Source organism: Phyllosticta capitalensis, assembly GCF_038381095.1.
Source record: "Phyllosticta capitalensis strain CBS 128856 chromosome Unknown BKA78scaffold_7, whole genome shotgun sequence".
In the NCBI taxonomy this organism is placed as follows: domain Eukaryota; kingdom Fungi; phylum Ascomycota; class Dothideomycetes; order Botryosphaeriales; family Phyllostictaceae; genus Phyllosticta; species Phyllosticta capitalensis.
The window spans coordinates 1,427,219-1,442,761 of NW_027117445.1; the positions used below are offsets into that span (position 1 = coordinate 1,427,219).

General features: G+C 55.8%; 6 protein-coding genes across 6 annotated transcripts; 3 read left to right on the forward strand and 3 right to left on the reverse strand.

The window, feature by feature from the left end:
• Window positions 1-164: 164 nt before the first annotated feature.
• Window positions 165-2,150, reverse strand: BKA78DRAFT_166718 (Cullin binding-domain-containing protein). The gene is made up of 4 exons (XM_066883182.1): window positions 1,726-2,150; window positions 1,626-1,669; window positions 863-1,111; window positions 165-812 (listed from the first exon to the last, which is right to left on the reverse strand). The coding sequence occupies exons 1-4, from the start codon at window positions 1,810-1,812 to the stop codon at window positions 362-364; spliced, it is 831 nt and encodes a 276-aa protein (XP_066742769.1). The 5' UTR covers window positions 1,813-2,150; the 3' UTR covers window positions 165-361.
• A 338-nt stretch (window positions 2,151-2,488) lies between these two features.
• On the reverse strand, window positions 2,489-4,847 carry BKA78DRAFT_332399 (sorting nexin mvp1; the record flags this gene model as incomplete). The annotated part of the gene is made up of 5 exons (XM_066889976.1): window positions 2,489-2,698; window positions 2,748-3,341; window positions 3,397-3,536; window positions 3,584-4,309; window positions 4,373-4,847. The coding sequence occupies 5 exons, from the start codon at window positions 4,845-4,847 to the stop codon at window positions 2,489-2,491; spliced, it is 2,145 nt and encodes a 714-aa protein (XP_066742770.1).
• Window positions 4,848-5,762: 915 nt separating this feature from the next.
• On the reverse strand, window positions 5,763-8,110 carry BKA78DRAFT_354423 (PalH/RIM21-domain-containing protein; the record flags this gene model as incomplete). Its single annotated transcript, XM_066891729.1, has 2 exons — window positions 5,763-7,976; window positions 8,039-8,110. 2 exons carry the CDS (start codon window positions 8,108-8,110, stop codon window positions 5,763-5,765), a joined length of 2,286 nt encoding a protein of 761 aa, XP_066742771.1.
• Window positions 8,111-9,058: 948 nt separating this feature from the next.
• On the forward strand, window positions 9,059-10,180 carry BKA78DRAFT_354424 (uncharacterized protein; the record flags this gene model as incomplete). The annotated part of the gene is made up of 4 exons (XM_066891730.1): window positions 9,059-9,079; window positions 9,131-9,343; window positions 9,414-9,576; window positions 9,627-10,180. The coding sequence occupies 4 exons, from the start codon at window positions 9,059-9,061 to the stop codon at window positions 10,178-10,180; spliced, it is 951 nt and encodes a 316-aa protein (XP_066742772.1).
• A 727-nt stretch (window positions 10,181-10,907) lies between these two features.
• On the forward strand, window positions 10,908-11,582 carry BKA78DRAFT_297244 (uncharacterized protein; the record flags this gene model as incomplete). Its single annotated transcript, XM_066886739.1, has 2 exons — window positions 10,908-11,070; window positions 11,128-11,582. The coding sequence occupies 2 exons, from the start codon at window positions 10,908-10,910 to the stop codon at window positions 11,580-11,582; spliced, it is 618 nt and encodes a 205-aa protein (XP_066742773.1).
• Window positions 11,583-12,002: 420 nt separating this feature from the next.
• BKA78DRAFT_253209 (regulator of chromosome condensation 1/beta-lactamase-inhibitor protein II) lies at window positions 12,003-14,498 on the forward strand (the record flags this gene model as incomplete). The annotated part of the gene is made up of 3 exons (XM_066884802.1): window positions 12,003-12,296; window positions 12,384-13,823; window positions 14,304-14,498. Coding segments are annotated over 3 exons (1,929 nt in total), but the record flags the coding sequence as incomplete, so codon positions are not given.
• Window positions 14,499-15,543: the final 1,045 nt, after the last annotated feature.

Below are 15,543 nucleotides of genomic sequence, written 5' to 3' on the forward strand. Positions count from 1 at the left end.
TATAATTCGACGTCTACAGCAGCCAGAGCAGTGCTTCTTGAAAGTTTGGAGTCTTGAAATCAATCTCTCGTCCTCGAGGAGCAACCGCTGCATACTTCTAAACCTCGTCATGCCCTCTGACCTGCTAGCCGACTTTTCCTCTTCATGATGCCACTGCCCTCCTTCATGCCTGCTCGGTACACCTTGTGGAAGCAGCAACTCTTCTAACCATCTCCCTCTGCATGGCGCTTCCTGAACGACTCGCATGTCAAGCCCCTCGCCTGGGTATAGCATCTCTCCTGCTGGTCGAGTCCGCTTGAGCTCTCTCTGACGTATGACGCATGCCCGAAAAACACTCTTTCCCCGTCATCCATCGGTCCCCTCAATACTCGTCCATGTCCTCATCGCCATCTGCCTTGGCGCCCCTGCCCTTGTCCGTCTTGACCCACTCGACAAACTCGTCAATGACGCCCGGCCACGCCGCGTCCTCGCTCCAAAAGCCCAAGGTCTCGTCCTGGAGGCTCTTCTCGGCAAAGTTGAACAGCTGCTCCCACATGTCCTTGTTGACGGTGCGCCGCCACTTGCTCTCCAGGAACTCGATCCACCAGTCGAGCCAGGGCGTCGTCGCCGTGTGCCAGTGCAGCCCATTGGCCGAGAACAGCAGCCGCCAGTACTCGATGGCCTGCTCGAGCGGAATCGCCTTTTGGCCTTGTGGTCGCGCGATGACGAACGTGTGCTTGTAGACCCGCTTGAGGATGACGCGTGAGGAAGGGTCGGTGAGGGCGCCGCGCAGTTGGGCGATGGCCGTCTTTTGCTTGTCGAGCGTGTCGGCTCTGCTGTTGCGTCAGTAGCTGCAACCAGAATCGCGTCCAACCTCACTTACTGGCGAGCTGACCAGCCGTCGACGAAGCCCTTGCGCGTTATCTCGCCCATTGTCGGGCTCTGGACCAGCTCCATGACCACCAGGGCGGCAATGTCGTCCAGCGGCACGCCCAGCGCCTCGAGGTACTGCATGGTGCCATCGACGCCAATCGTCTCCTTCTCGGCCGGGTTGTCGACGTACGTGTCGAATATTCGGTTCAGGTTCGTCTCGAGCGCCTTGCTGGCCGTGCTGCCGCCTTGGTTGAAGTAACTGGTGCGCATCTTCTTAGTACCGCTCGTCGCCAGCGAGTTGGTGGCCTTGCGGCGTGGACGAGACATGGTGGTGTATGTGGTGGGGTGGTGGGATTTGTTTTTGTGCAGAGAGAAGATGGGAGAAGGTGAGGTAGGCAAAGGCAGTGAGTCGAGGTGATGTTTAGGAGAGGAACAGAAAGTACAGGCGGCGTGGTGGTGTTGTTGTTGCTGCGTCTGCCTGCTCGCGCCTTGACGATGACGATGGGCGCGTGTGAGGTAGGAGCGACTCGACGCGACCAACGACACCCCGACGCTGCGGTTTCCTTGAAATGAAAAGTGCGCCCGAATAGGTGGCAACCGCCGCGCCTGCAGGACCGTTGTAATTGTGGGGAGTGCGAGCACCAAGAGCCTTGTGTACCGCCCGCCACTCGCGAATCCAATCCATCCACGTTCTATTCACCTCGTCCAGCGCCTCCAACAGTGTGCTCGAAAGATGTGCTCGTGTGGGCTATTACGAAGCAAAAGGTACGTACCCGTTGATGGCTTGTTCGGCATTCCAGTTGTGGTTCCTCAGAATCTGGGGCAGTCAGCAACACGCTCGACTTGAGGGCATCCGCCGGGGGACAGGCGTACTCGAGCGGCCGTCGTCCGATCACTGTTTGTAAAGTTGACGACCTGCTGGATGGCAGCCTTTTGCGCGGCCGTGTATGCGGGAGGCATGCTGGGCGTAGCGATGTTGCGGAAAGGACTGAGAAGGGCACTAGCGGTAGTCTGAAGAGAGGGACGAAGAAACGCTCAGCACATAAAGGCAACCGGGATAGCGGCAGTTGTGGTGGTGACAGTTGCCCCTCGCGGGCGGTGACGCAGGTTCCGTTGGTCGACTGCATTTTTGATAAGATATCGGCTCCGAGCTCGCCCCACAGCCGACCATTCGTTCATGCACCACATCACTACATGCTGGATCCTTTGCTCTGCAGGAAACGACTGTCCATTCCATCTGGTGCGTAGTCCATTCCTCATTACAAAGCACAAACAAAGCAATCATGACCAAGGGAAATAAAGGAGGCATTACCCCGAACAACAACCATCTCATAATGCCATTCCAGACCATACCACCAGATGCAATTTCCTCCTCCAATCAACCGATGGTCGCGTAAAAGCATCAGCTCGTGAAAGCGTGCGCGCGTGGAGAATCAAAAAGACACATAAGATACAGCAACAAAACGAAATTGGAAATGTCGGCGCTAGGGTACAGTAAGGAGCTGGTAGTGAATGGAGAAGGGGGCTGTCTTGTAGGCAGCCGGGCCTCCTCATGGGTCAAACACGCAAAGAACTTTCGCTTCGTGGTATCCACAATAAATCGTACATCAACCAACACAGCTTCGACATGCTCTCCTCAGTCGCCCAGGGGCATACTTTCGACCTCCTCGCTGAGAGCGCGCCAGTTGTCGGCTTGGAGCTCGCTATACTTGACGCGCTCCTGACTCCAGTCCTGGTGCAGACGGCTGACATGGAACATGGAGGTCTGGAAGAATGTGATTTCGTCACGGAGGCATTCCTTGATGAAGACCCCGCGCGCGTGTTGGTTGACGATGGATTGCTTGTCCTGCAGGCCCATTAGTACTAAATGACCTGAAGAGCCTGTCGGCACTTACCTTGACAATTGCCTCCTCTACTTTTTCTATCTCGCCGGGCTTGATCAGATTCTCGGGCTTGTTGCGGATCCCCGTCAGCTTTGCTTCGTTCAGCTTGATCCGGCGCTCCAATTGCGGAATGTTGTCGCGATCAAGTCGGTCTCGGCGGTCAAAGAGGTCACGCATGCTGACCAAACAATCCCTCTGCCTCTTGAGGTCCTCGAGCACGCCTTCGTCCCATGCTCTCGCCTCATCTTCCAAAAGACTTTGAGAGGCATGGAGATGCTTGGCCGCAGAGTTGAGGCCCTCGTTCAGCAAAGGGACCTCGTTGGTGTCGTATGCATAAGTGTCGTTCGAGGCCTCAGTGATCGACTGCAGCGCAAGGCCGAAGCGCTTGTAGTCGGCGGCTACGCCCTCGTTGCGCTTGCATAGACGCTCCATGAGCTGGCAGAGGTTGATGTACATCTCCGCCGATCGGCGCACGCCTTGTCTGACCGTGTCGAACATGTCCTGGAGTTGCGGGGGAAGGGACTCCTCGAGTTCAGGCGCTAGAGCTCGACCAACAAACTCCTCCTGAACAGATATGGTTGCCTGCTTTCTCCAGACCGCCAGTTCCTGTTGCAAAGTCAGTACAAGTGCGTCGAGAGAATCTAATGCGTCCGACTTCTACCGTGGGAACTGTTAGGAACATTATCACGAGCTGTTCCTGGCTCAGCACAGGATGGCGGACAAGCGCATTGGCAAAACGACTCAGGCCTCTCCTCCGCCTCTCAACGAATTGGGCGTCGGCGCCGATGTAGTTTCCGTTTACTGTACCGGGTCAGAATCTTTGTCACAACTTCCATGATTGTACTTACTAGCAGGCCTCTTTGGCGGAAGCAAAGGCAACTGACGAAAGGGGTATCTCTTGTGCAAACAATCCAAAAGCCAAACAAAGTCACTGTATCTCCTGACGACTTTACTGTCCCTCTTCGCGCTGCAGACCTGGTAGTTGCGGTGCTGAAACAGAAATATTCCCTCCTTCTCCGGTATGGTGGAGATTGTGATTATGTCGTCTGCTCCATGGTTCAGCACCGGGCCTCCTCCAAGAGACCTCCCCAGGCCCGTGGGGTCGTCATCCCCTTGGCCGTCTCGCGCAGGGGCGCCGAAGCCCTGACCTAGGCCTTCACTGCCAAAACCTTCAGGAACTCCTCCAAATCCACCCCATGCGTTGCCAGTATTCCCGTTGGACCCCTGGTGCTTGGTGTGGTGGCCGTTGCTGGTCGGTTCGTCTTGATCGACGGCCGAGGTAGTTGTAAAGGCGCTGGTTGTCCTGACAGGATACGACTTGGCGCCGCCGTTGGGACGCGGAGGCGTGATGTGGGCATGGTCGTGGGTTTTGTGCATCTCTGGACTGTTCCAAGGGTCGGCATCTAATCCAAAGGAGGTCTTGCGCATGCCGCTGGTGCGACTGGGAGGGGTCACTGGCGGAGCTTTTGCAGCTGGCGTAGGCGGCGTCGGGGGAAGCTGCGGGGGAGCGGCATCCATGGTCGTTTCTTGAGCTTTTGTTGGTTTGCGGATGCTGAGGCGCGGCACCGGGAGGTCTAGGAAAAGTTGGGTGCACTGTGAGACTGCGCTGTCTCAGAAGCGAGATTGTAAGGACTTACTCTTCCTGCGCTCGTCGACTCCGTCAAGAGTGACGTCTTCGCCCTCTTGCGCCAGCCCTATGAGAGCCAGCAGCACATTGAACTCCCCGCGTCCCACTCCCTCGGCCGGCTCCTGTCCACTGGGGACCACAATCTCGAGAATCTTGCCTTGCGCCTGGGGGCCAAGCCCACTTTCGCTCAGCAATTTCTTGACGCCATCAAGGCTGACGGCGCCTTCAGAGTCTTCGTCCTCGAGCAGCGCGTCGTAAATGTCGGCATATCTCGCGGGCACCTCGTTGTTGGACAACAAGGTCTTGACGAGGTTGCTTCGGGCAGCTTTCTTGGGAGTGGGTAGAGCCCAAGGAGAATCCGATTCATCCAGGTCGTCGGCGAAGAGACTCGAGCCCTTTTTGTCTTGACGCGCTGATTCCTCGTCAAACAGCGCCGACTGTTTCGCTGCTGGGAGTTCGTCCGGTGACGTGCCGAACAGCGACATGGCGGTCAGGACGGAGTGGATGGCAACGAGACGACGATTTCGAACGTGACGAGTCGATATTCCCGTGTCGATAAGGGAGCTGATGGCTTGATGATTTCACTTCTCGAGGAACCAAAACAAATGTACTCGGAAGGGTCGTGTGCTCGTGGAACGGCGCGGCGCAGCAGTTGACCGGCTTGAGGGTCCTACGCAATCGCCGGCCGCCAGGAAGCTCGGGCCAGTTGTTTTCCAAGCTCGCGCCCAACGTCCACTGACGCTGACTCGCTCTCCATGCCAATGCTACACCAAGACCAGGCTCTTAGGTCTCCAGTGCTTGATCATTAGGCGTCTCGTTGATAAAGCTTTGCTCAACTACAACGCTACTTGCACACGTCGACAACTAGGCACGCGACGAGTCTACATCCTGTCTCGCCATCACATTTGGTACCTTTACCTTGGTACCCTGAACCTGGACGAAACTTATGCTCTGCGTCATGATGCTACTCCAACTTTCTCCTCACCACAAACGTTGTAAGATTCCACGTGGTCAAGGTGTCAATTGCATTCCTGCCACACTGCACGAAAGCTACCACTCTCGTTTAGGCTAACTTTTTTGATTCAACTACGGCTTTGAGGCGTCGCGCTCTTCCAAGGAACTACGACCAACTACGGAATCGCGCGGTCCCGTTTACATGCTCGCCCCTATTTGCAGAATCAATCCAAGGGTATCATTACTTACAAAAAAACAAATGCCCAAACCAATACTTGCGCCATATCTTGCTCCTCAAAGCAAGCCGGAACGCTCGCATCAAAACAATAGGGACTCCAAATACTCCGCTAACGTGTTGTGGTACGAGGATCATGATTGAACCGCCCTCGTCCATGTCGTAGCATCTCGTTTCTATTCGTGATTCGTTCAGACACGCATTGCGCTCCTCAGTCTTCTGCTTCGGAAGAATTGGCCTCGCTGCCGGTGTGTCGGCCGCCGCTAGATGGGCCTGGAGTTGCTGCAGCTGCGGACATGTTTGAATTGCTTGGGGTATCAAAGGGGCCATGTGCAGTCAGAACCGGCGAGGAAGTTTGTGGTCGTAATCGAGATTGGGATCGAGGAGGCGCAGGAATGACAATGACGCCGGGCGTGGGAGCCGGACTCGACCGCCGTGTCGACGCATCGTCCCGTTCGCCCGGTTGACTCTGATTCTGCAGCATGTTGTCGATGGATGTGTGGTGAGAGACAGTTGCAGTGCCAGTGGAAGCCTTTTTCAGCGCTGTCAGAGCGTCTGGAGACCAAGTTCTCCCACCGCGAGGCTGGGCTGGGACAACCGTGACAGGCAACTGTGATTCGCCATGCTGGCTTCCAACAGTCTCGAAAAGCTTCTCGCTTTGCTCGGCCACAAATGCTCCTAGCCGACCCTTGAAGTCCCAGCGAGAGTAGTTGTGAGAGGGTATCTGATCCGAGGAATCTTCTTTTGATGCAGGCTGAATGACTCTTGCCCTGACCAGCTCCGGAGGCGGCGTAGTCCTCCGTCTCTTGAACGGGTTGAGTACTGACTTCCATAATGGGCTCAGACGACCAAACATGGTGACTGTGTGTTGTGGCGGAGCTTGGTCCTCAATGTCGTAATGGTTGGCTGGCGGAGGGTGGTGGTCTTCAGGCCCTGGTGTTGTTGACCTCTGTATGTGGCGATCCGAATCCACTTGGATTTCGTCGTCAAATGTGGCTTGTGAAGGAGCATACGGCCGTCGCTCGTCCGTAGCAGTGTGATAACGCACGGCATAGACAGTGCTGTCGGCGCTTGTAGTATCTGCTCTGCTGATTGGCGTCGCAATTGGTGGCGGCGCCTGAGGATTTGATGGGGCTACTATTGGGGCCTCCGAGGGAGTTTGTCGCTTCGAATGGATTCGTCCAAGCGGAACGTGATTGCCGTCTATGATTTGCGAATACCGTATGCGGCTTGCTCGATTCGAAAGGCTTCCAATGTTGAGACCGCGATTGCCCGTAGCCCTGCCGCCTGGTCCTCCTTTTCCATCTCCGTCTCTGTCGTGGAAAGTTCGGCGCAATCCAGGCCAGGCCACCTCTTCTGACGGAGAAATGTCAAGCATCTCGTCGCCGTCGAAAATCTCACGGCCAAGAATTCCGTCTTTCTTGTCTTCGCGCTCCAGAGCCTCAATGCGTTCTACCCATTCCCAAACAATGACGCTTGCGGCAGCGGCACCCACCCATCTAAAATAATCCCCCCATCCGGCAACGCTGTAGTCTGAAATGTCCGTCGCGAAAAAGACAACCGGTGTCATGACAGCCACGATGGAAAGCAGCGCAACCAGCGTGATGTTGTACATCATCCAATGGTAGTAGGCGTAGCGTCGTTTGGTCAATGAATAGTAGAGAACCCAGGCAGCGTAGAGCATGCTCAGAGCCAGTTCGAAGAGGTAGCTCAGCGCAGGAATCGCATCCTTGAATTGGCGAGGGCGGCCCACATCTCCGCCCATGAAGTTGTTCAGGGAGCTGAAAGTCATGTCTAGGATAATGAGCGCAAATCCGACCCATTTTATGATAACCTTTTCTTTATGTCGAGGAAACAGTCGAATCAACGTCTGGACCTGTGCCAGCAGGAGAAAAATGTCGGATATGAGCCGCGATATCTTGATCTCTAGACCACCGACAACCTCTTGACGTATTGCGGTAGCATCCATGTAGCCATTCCGGTATTGCTGTTCCGCAACGCGAAAGGTGTCGGCAGTCGCAATGGTCATGGAAATGGCCACCGTCAAGGCGGCGACCTTTTGCAGCCACGGTCGGGAGCCAACTCCAATGAGGGATGCGCCGCCAGAGGCGCCACTAATCATTCCGCGTCTGCCCATCAGGCCGGATCGCCCTCCGGGGCCGCCGAGGAAGAAGGTCCGTGGGGTGATGAGGAGCATGATAACGAGCATCCAAGCAATGACGGTCGCGGCGCCTGTCGCATAGACTTGAGGAGTCACAGAGGCGTAGAATGGGTCTTGCATGTCGATGACATCGGTATTCTCGCGCACGTCGGTCGGCACGGCCGTGCAGGCGGGCGTGAAGAGGGCATCGGCGGTCAGGGAGATTGTGGACGAGGGACCTAGGATAATGACACCGTCGGAGGGCAGAGCGAAGGGAGTGCACAGCTGTAGTCGCGGTCAGTAAAGATGCGCTCGGTGGTGGAGTTGAGGTTGCTGGAGGGACTCACGGCTGGGGCGATCGAGGCCGACGGAGTCGAAGTCGAGGTCACGTCGCCAAACATGGACTCGCGCCACGGCATCTTTGAGGACGTCGGACGAGACTCAGAGGCAGAGGCATGGCCGGTGCAGGCAGGTCAGGACAATGGTGTTGTGGGAGGCCATTTGCGGATGGGGAGAATGCGGGTGGACTGGAGGCTTGGGAGAGAATGCTTGGGCTGAGAGGCGAGAGGAGAGGCGCGTCGATCTCGCAGGGCCGGCAGACCCGGAACCTGGTAAGTCCCCTCAAGCCGCCTCACGATGTCTGACATCTGCCTCAGACACACGGCTCGAGCCATTGAGCAAGCTTCGGAGCCAAGCGCGTGCAAGCGTTGGTCAGGGACTTGTCTAGCCTTCTACACCGCTCCCACGCCTAGCCATATCCTCTTCTACCGCCTCGCAAGCCGCGCCGCCAAAGACTAGCCGCAGCCGCCTACCGCCACAACTTTTGCTTCAATCCTGTTTGGGCCCGCCGTTACCTCTCCGATTATTCCAGTTTCTTCTGAGCCTCGCTCACCCGTGACGTCTAGAGGATTTGGTCCGGTTTCTTCCTTTAGCCGTCGTGCGCTTCCTGTATCTGCCGTCAGCGCCACCATTGACTTGGTGATGGCTTCTGGGAGCGCGTTCACTAATCCCCTCGCATTCGATATGGACAGCGTGGTCAAAATGGATGCCTTTCGTCCTGTACTCTCACAGGGACGTTGCCAAGATTACTGATCTGGCTTGGATGCCAACACCACCATCCCTTTCTTGGTCGGCGACCACCCCTTTCGGGGTCGGGATACAAGTCACTGCCCCACAAAGATAAAGTCAATATTCGGCATCACCACCTTCCGGGTGGCCGCTGTTTGGTTTGAAATCCACAATTGACAGGCAGCTCTGATGGAGTTGAGTAATTCGCACTGTAGCCAGCATGTATAAAGAGAGGGAGTATTCGTGTTTCTACAGCATCATTCAATCGAATATCCACTACTGAATTTAGAAGATTCAACATGGCCGGAAACCTTGTCTTTGTGAGCTACCAGCTGAGTTGCGCAGGTTGAGAAACTGACAGGCAGTGAAAGATCACTGGAGCCGCTGGCTTTGTTGGCGCTCACGTCGTCAACGCTGCTCTCGAAGCCGGCTACCGCGTCCGTGGCAGCGTTCGCAGAGAGGCCCAGATCGACCAACTGAAGAAACAATTTAGCTCCAAAGCAGCTGAATTCGTCATTGTTCGGGACATCACCCAGCCAGATGCATATGATGGAGTCCTCGACGGCGTCGACTACATCTTCCACGTCGCTTCTCCCTTGCCCGGGCAGGCAAGTTCATGCTCTGTTGGCGAGACTCTAGCTAACCCAAACCAAGGCAAATGACTACAAGAAGGCGTTGATTGAGCCTGCAGTCTTGGGTACCACGACGATCCTCGAGGCTGCCTCCAAAGTCCCCAGCATCAAAAGGGTGGTCATTACCAGCTCTGTTGTTGATCTCATCCACGAAAGCATTTTTGTCAAAGGTGGAGCCGTCGTTGGTACGTCTGCCGAAATCTTTCCTGCCTTCCCTTGGCTAATACTGTCGCAGAGGACCTCGAGGATGAAATCCATTTCGATGCCGATCAAGACTTTCCGGATTCCCAGACAGCGTACCGCGCCTCCAAGGTTCTTGCCCGCCAGGCTGCAGAGAATTTCATGGCCAAGAGGAACCCACGCTTCAGCATGGTCAGCATCCATCCCGTTTACATATACGGCCGCAACCTTTTGCAAAGCTCCCCTGACCAGATATCCGGCACGAATGCCGCGCTCTGGCTCTCGTTGACAGGCCCAGAGCAAAGGACCTCGGGGGGAACCTTTGTTCACGTAAGGGATGTGGCCGAACTTCAGATCAAAGCCTTGAGACCTGACATTCTAAGTGGTGAGAGGTTCCTCGCCAGTGGAGGAGAGATGGACTGGGACGAGGCAAAGGCATTCGTCAAAGAGAAGTATCCTTCAGTCCAGTTGGGAACATCGCCCGAGCCGCAATTTAAGATCCCGGTGGATTCTTCCAAGGCTGAAAGGGTCTTCGGCATGAAATGGAGGCCCTGGAAGGAGGCTGTCTCGGAAGTCGTTGAACAGCAGCTTGGTATCAGCAAGTTGTAGAGCATAGGCTTCAAGGTACGTGATGCTTAGCTACAGGTCATCTGTCTCCAAACTCATCCTTCATGCCTTGGCAAAGCCGCATTCCATGAGTTCAGCGGGCTAACTATGTCACCAGGCGTTGCTTTCATTGCCGAATATGTGCTTTTGGCCCCGTAGCCCCCACTGAGCAGTTACACTAGTGAGGAAGTTTACGAGATCTCCCAGTACCATAGCCGCAGCCTTGTCTAAACTACGTCTTTTTCTACTCCTGCCTTCATTCTTGTGCGACTGTTGCAAGTCTGAATCTGTTTTCTCACTGAACAAGCGGCCCCAACGAACAGTTACACCAACCAGATTTTGACAGAAATGGTAATGCCCATAGCCACAGCGCCGCCCAAACGGCACACCCACTTCAGCTACGTCGTCCTTTGGCTCTATTCCATCATTGCACAACATTCCCAAGCATCCTCTGAATCTATTTTCTCACCGAGCAGCTCTTGGCGGGTAGCTGCAGGCAACCAGACCACAGTCTCGTGTGCGCTGGGAATCTTCCAGCGGAAACGAGCGTATACTACCTCAAGACAGATAAATAGGTCCCCAAGTTCGCCGCAACATTTCTTCGATTCGATACCACATATTTCTCTTCGCCTTCGGACGAGTCTCGAAACTGCCACGCCAGCTCGACGAAAGCACACCGAAAATCCATCGAAATCTTTTATTTCCAATCGCAATCCATCGCAAGCTCAAAATGAAGGTCCTCTTCGTCATGTTTACGGCTGTTGTTGCGCCGGTGTTCGCGCGTCCCCAGACCTATATTCCTCACGAACCACACTTTTGCCCCGTTGTCGAAAAAACTGAGGATGTCCAAGGAGAGCCTTGGCAAGTTGGTGTCAGCGTCCCTGGTGGAGGAAGTAAGCTTTTATTTCCTTGTCCTTGGCCTTATCCTACACCATGCTAACACCATCCAGCCATTCAAGTCCAAGAGGCCCACGAAGTCGGCACGACCTGGGAATATGGCGGCGAACTTGGAATATCACTCGGCAGCGTTGTAGCTGGAGCAGGTGGCTTCAGCGTGTCCGTCGCCGAAACCGTGACGGACTCTGTGGCCGAAGCCGGCTCACAAGAATGCCCTGACGGCGCCTGGCACTGCAGCCTCATGATCTACCCCGCCATGACGAAGCTCAGTGGATACATGCATGAAATGGGCCCGAATGACGGCTGCCCTGGTGGCTCTTTGGGTGGATGGTCAACCGACGTCAAAGAAGGAGATGCCTGGTCTGTCGTCATGCCCAGGACGGACGCGTCTGGCAACGGGGTTTGGGGGCCAGAGCTGTGCACGTGTGGGAATTTGAAGCATTGGGCAGACCCTGGACACCCGGCTTTGCTTTGCAAGGACACTTGTGCCAACACCGGAACAGACTGATTTAGTGATACGCACTTGTGCTCATGATAAAGGGAATAGATATTAATTAGAATTGTGAATTCGCGTTTTTGTGAAAGACACGTGGGTTTCTCAGTCTGCCATGTCATCCCATGGTTCCTAATGGGGCCTAGTGCTACCTGCCCCTGCCTTACCAGGCAGCACTTGCTATTTACTACTGCCCCCCGCGAAAAACCTCAACACCAGCAGCCCGGCCATCTCCTGCTCACCGCCCTGACGTCATCCGGCAGAACCTCACTCACCGCCCGCACCACCACCATCACCTCGCCGCTGCTGCTCCTTGGGAGCATTTCGTTCTCCGATGGCTCAGGAAGAGTCATCTGGCGCCGTAAGTGAGCCTCTGAGAACTACTCAACGCGGACTCTCCAGAGGCCTCAGTCAACAGCACTAACGCTCTAGGAGCCCGGCACGCCGCTGACCGAAAGGTCAAAGGACATCGTTCTCCTCGTTGTCCAACATCTCGACGCCCGGTCGTTCCTCGCCCTGGCGAGAACCTGCCGGGGGTTCTACCAGGAGAGCTTCCGGCTTGACCCAGTTTACTGGAGTCAAGCCACCCGCCGTGCCTTCCGGTTGCCCAACCAGCCGGCGGTGGAGCTGAACGGCCGGCTCTGGTCGAGCCTCTATCGGCGTCTGTTGACGCAAACCCACGTTTTTACGTGGGGCAACAACGACCACGGAGCGCTCGGCCAGGACGAGGTGGAGGACAACGAGGATCCTCCGCGCCGATTCCCCCGCCTCAGAGGCCCAATTCTGAGGCATGGTCCCCGTCCTCCTCGCCGCCAGCCCATCCCCCACCGCGCATATCCGTCCGAGATGGTGGGCTCCAAGGAGCTGGGCACCATCGCGGATATGCAATGCGGTGGGTGGTCGACAACCCTCCTCACGTCACGTGGGGCCCTCCACACTGCCGGCACCATTGGCAACGAGTTCGTCGGGGGCAACAACCTGCAGCCGCTTGCGTATCCTCCTGGGTACCCCAAGCCCACCGAGCGCCACGACGACGTCGTCACCATCCGTCAATTCTCCGCCGGCCGTGCTCACATTCTCGCCTTGTCCGACAGCGGCAGGATTTGGTCCTGGTACTCGATAAAGGAGCCTTGCCGACGCATCACCTTCCTCCACGTCGACTTGACCACCACCAGGAGCGCGTCTCGCAACCACGATGAGCGCGGCATCGTCCGCAAGGTTGTCGCTGGATGGAACGCGAGCTCGGCATACATCAACGGCAGTGGTATCATCCTCTGGAAGCCGCACGGCCGCAACTCCAACGCAATCAACGACAGGACAGCCGACACGGTCGAAATTGCAGAGTCTATCCAAGTGCCCAAGACTACCTACACTCGCCCTTTTCGAAACACCTACCGCGAGCCAGACGAAGCCACCGCAGAGCTTGGATTGAACGTCGGCGAGGTCGTCAACCACATTGTCCTTGAGCATTTTGTCATCTTCGTCACCGACATTGGCAAGTTCTTCGCCGCCAGATTTGAGTGGGATGACGAGGGCAACGGCGGAACTTGTGCCGGCGTCGTTGAGCTCGCTGCTCTCAGCACTGTGCCCGACAAGAAGCAGAAAGTCGACATTCAGGGCTCGTTCCGATCATTTGCGGCTTTCACACACGGTGGCGAGGTCATCACTGGCACCCAAGACTATCTCAACTCCTGCTTCGAACGCGGACCCAACAACGCCGACATCGACGGCCTCAAGCGCATTCCTGCCCTTCAGAAGACTGGTGTCATCTCAGTTGCTTTTGGCGACCACCACTACCACGCGCTCAAAAAGGACGGATCCATTCTTTCTTTTGGCCGAGAATCTCAAGCCTGCGGCTCGCTTGGTCTTGGAGGCGAGGGAGAGGCAGAGAAGCGCCTCCGTGGTCAGTATTACGACCGCCAACGCACTGACGTCCTTCTTGTCCAGCACGTGTACACAACCGGCCGCCAAGTCTGGTTCGACGAGGTGAAGCGCAAATGGATCACTTACCTCATGTCTGGAGGCTACGACCCATTGGAGGCCCAGCCCCGGATTCGGTTGACCGCTGACCCTTACGGACGTGCGATGGGAGAGGTCAGCGAATGGATTGAACAGCAAGGCAGGGATTGGGACAAGCATCCCGAATTCGCACACGTCAACGAAGACGGCCTTGGCTCTCACTTTGCTCTTACAGTTGCAGCTGCCGGATGGCACAGCGGAGCCGTTGTGCTCGTCAACGAGGAGCTAGCCAAGCGCGTTGAACTCCAGTGCATCGTGGAAGAAAAGGAAATCGAGGAAGAGTATTCCCATCCCTCACAAGCCGATTCCGACGACGCCGCCCACAACAACACTGTGCCGACCACCGCGCGCACCCCAGCCCAGCCCAGGAGAGGATTCCTTCAGCGGGTTAGTAAGGACTTTTCAATTCTGACATCACCATCTGCTTTTTACTCGTCAGCCGCCAACAGCAGCACTGCCAGCATCACAGCCGAATGCACCATCTTGTCGCGCTCCTTTTCTTTTCTGTCTCTTTCTCCCCGCAAACTGCTTCGCAACATGACCAGAAGCAGATCAACAACGCCAGCAGCTCAACACATTCAACTTTCAGCCCCTGGCAACTTTTCTTCTCGCTACACTACTCCTTCAGCAGTCACAACAGCCGTTCTTGAATTTTGTCAACGTCGTGCTCGCGCTCGCGCTAACGCCCAATCGCCAAATGCACAGGTTACGCCCCAGATCAACCCGTCCGAATTCGTCGATCCCATCAACCACGGCGCGTCCCCGGGTCCCCATCTCTGGTATCGTTGGGCCGACCACCATTTCCCCCGTATCGTGCTGTCGGACGGTACCGAATTGCCTGGAAGTGTCCCCCTGGACCAGTGGAAGGGAGGAGTGCGCCCGGAGTGGGTGTTGGATCAAGAGTTTTCCTGAGTGGGGGGATTGACGCTTCTGGTTCACTCACACATGGAATGATTGAAGGGTTGGCATTGGAGACTGGAAGGATGCATTGCATGGTTTGTATGATGGATACGACTTTTCGAACTCACCCAGTCCCAGCTTCGACACGACTACCGAGCTGGAAGAATCACGGGTTTACTGCATCGGAAGGGTCTGATAACTACCTTTCCCTTTGAGTAGATTATGAAGGCTTTTCTTTTCTTGTTCTTGAAGTTGGACTTGATGGCATTTTGGGTGTCTTTGTGGCGTGTTGATGGATGCTCCTGGGCTGACTGCCGCCAGGTGAGTGGAGGGTACTCTATGGGTGCAAGCATTGCTAACAAGGACAGAGACCAGTACCTATGAGCTTACTTACCATGCAGATGACTGCTCCGTGTATGCATTCAGTGAGAGTCGGACGCTTGCTCGCACCTCTCCCGACACCAGATGTACACGAGTGCTCCGTGAATGCCGTCTTAACCAAAATGTCTTGACTGCTTCTTGGCCGTCAACATGATGAAGACAAAAGTCGACAACCCCTCGTGTCTGCATGCGATGCAGGCGACGTACTCTGAGCATACTAATCATAGCACGGCATCTCGCCCAGCCAGCTGCTGATCCGCCCTACCGCCTCTTTTCTTAGCAATCACTGACACACCCCTCAAGACACACAGACCACGCGCCCACAAAACCTACCCACTAGGAGAGCTGGAGAAGAAAAAGCTTAAGTCTACTCGAAGCGATCTGCGAACTGCCGGCCAACCAACGAAGTCGAGTCGGACACCGTATACGGCGGGGCCAAGCCAGCCCACCCGACAAAAGATCCGATCAAAGCCTATAGGGAAAAAAAGGCTGGGGGGAAACTAGATACGCTTAACCCGCCTACGGCCGCGCGGTAAAGGCAAACCTTTTGCGCGGACCTCCTCTACGCCAAAAGCAAACGTATCAGGTGCCCCACAGACCATCCTTACACGGGCGTTTTTGCCTCAGCCGGGCCTATATAAAGCAGTCAGGCCGGCTCTCGTCTTTTGAAATAATG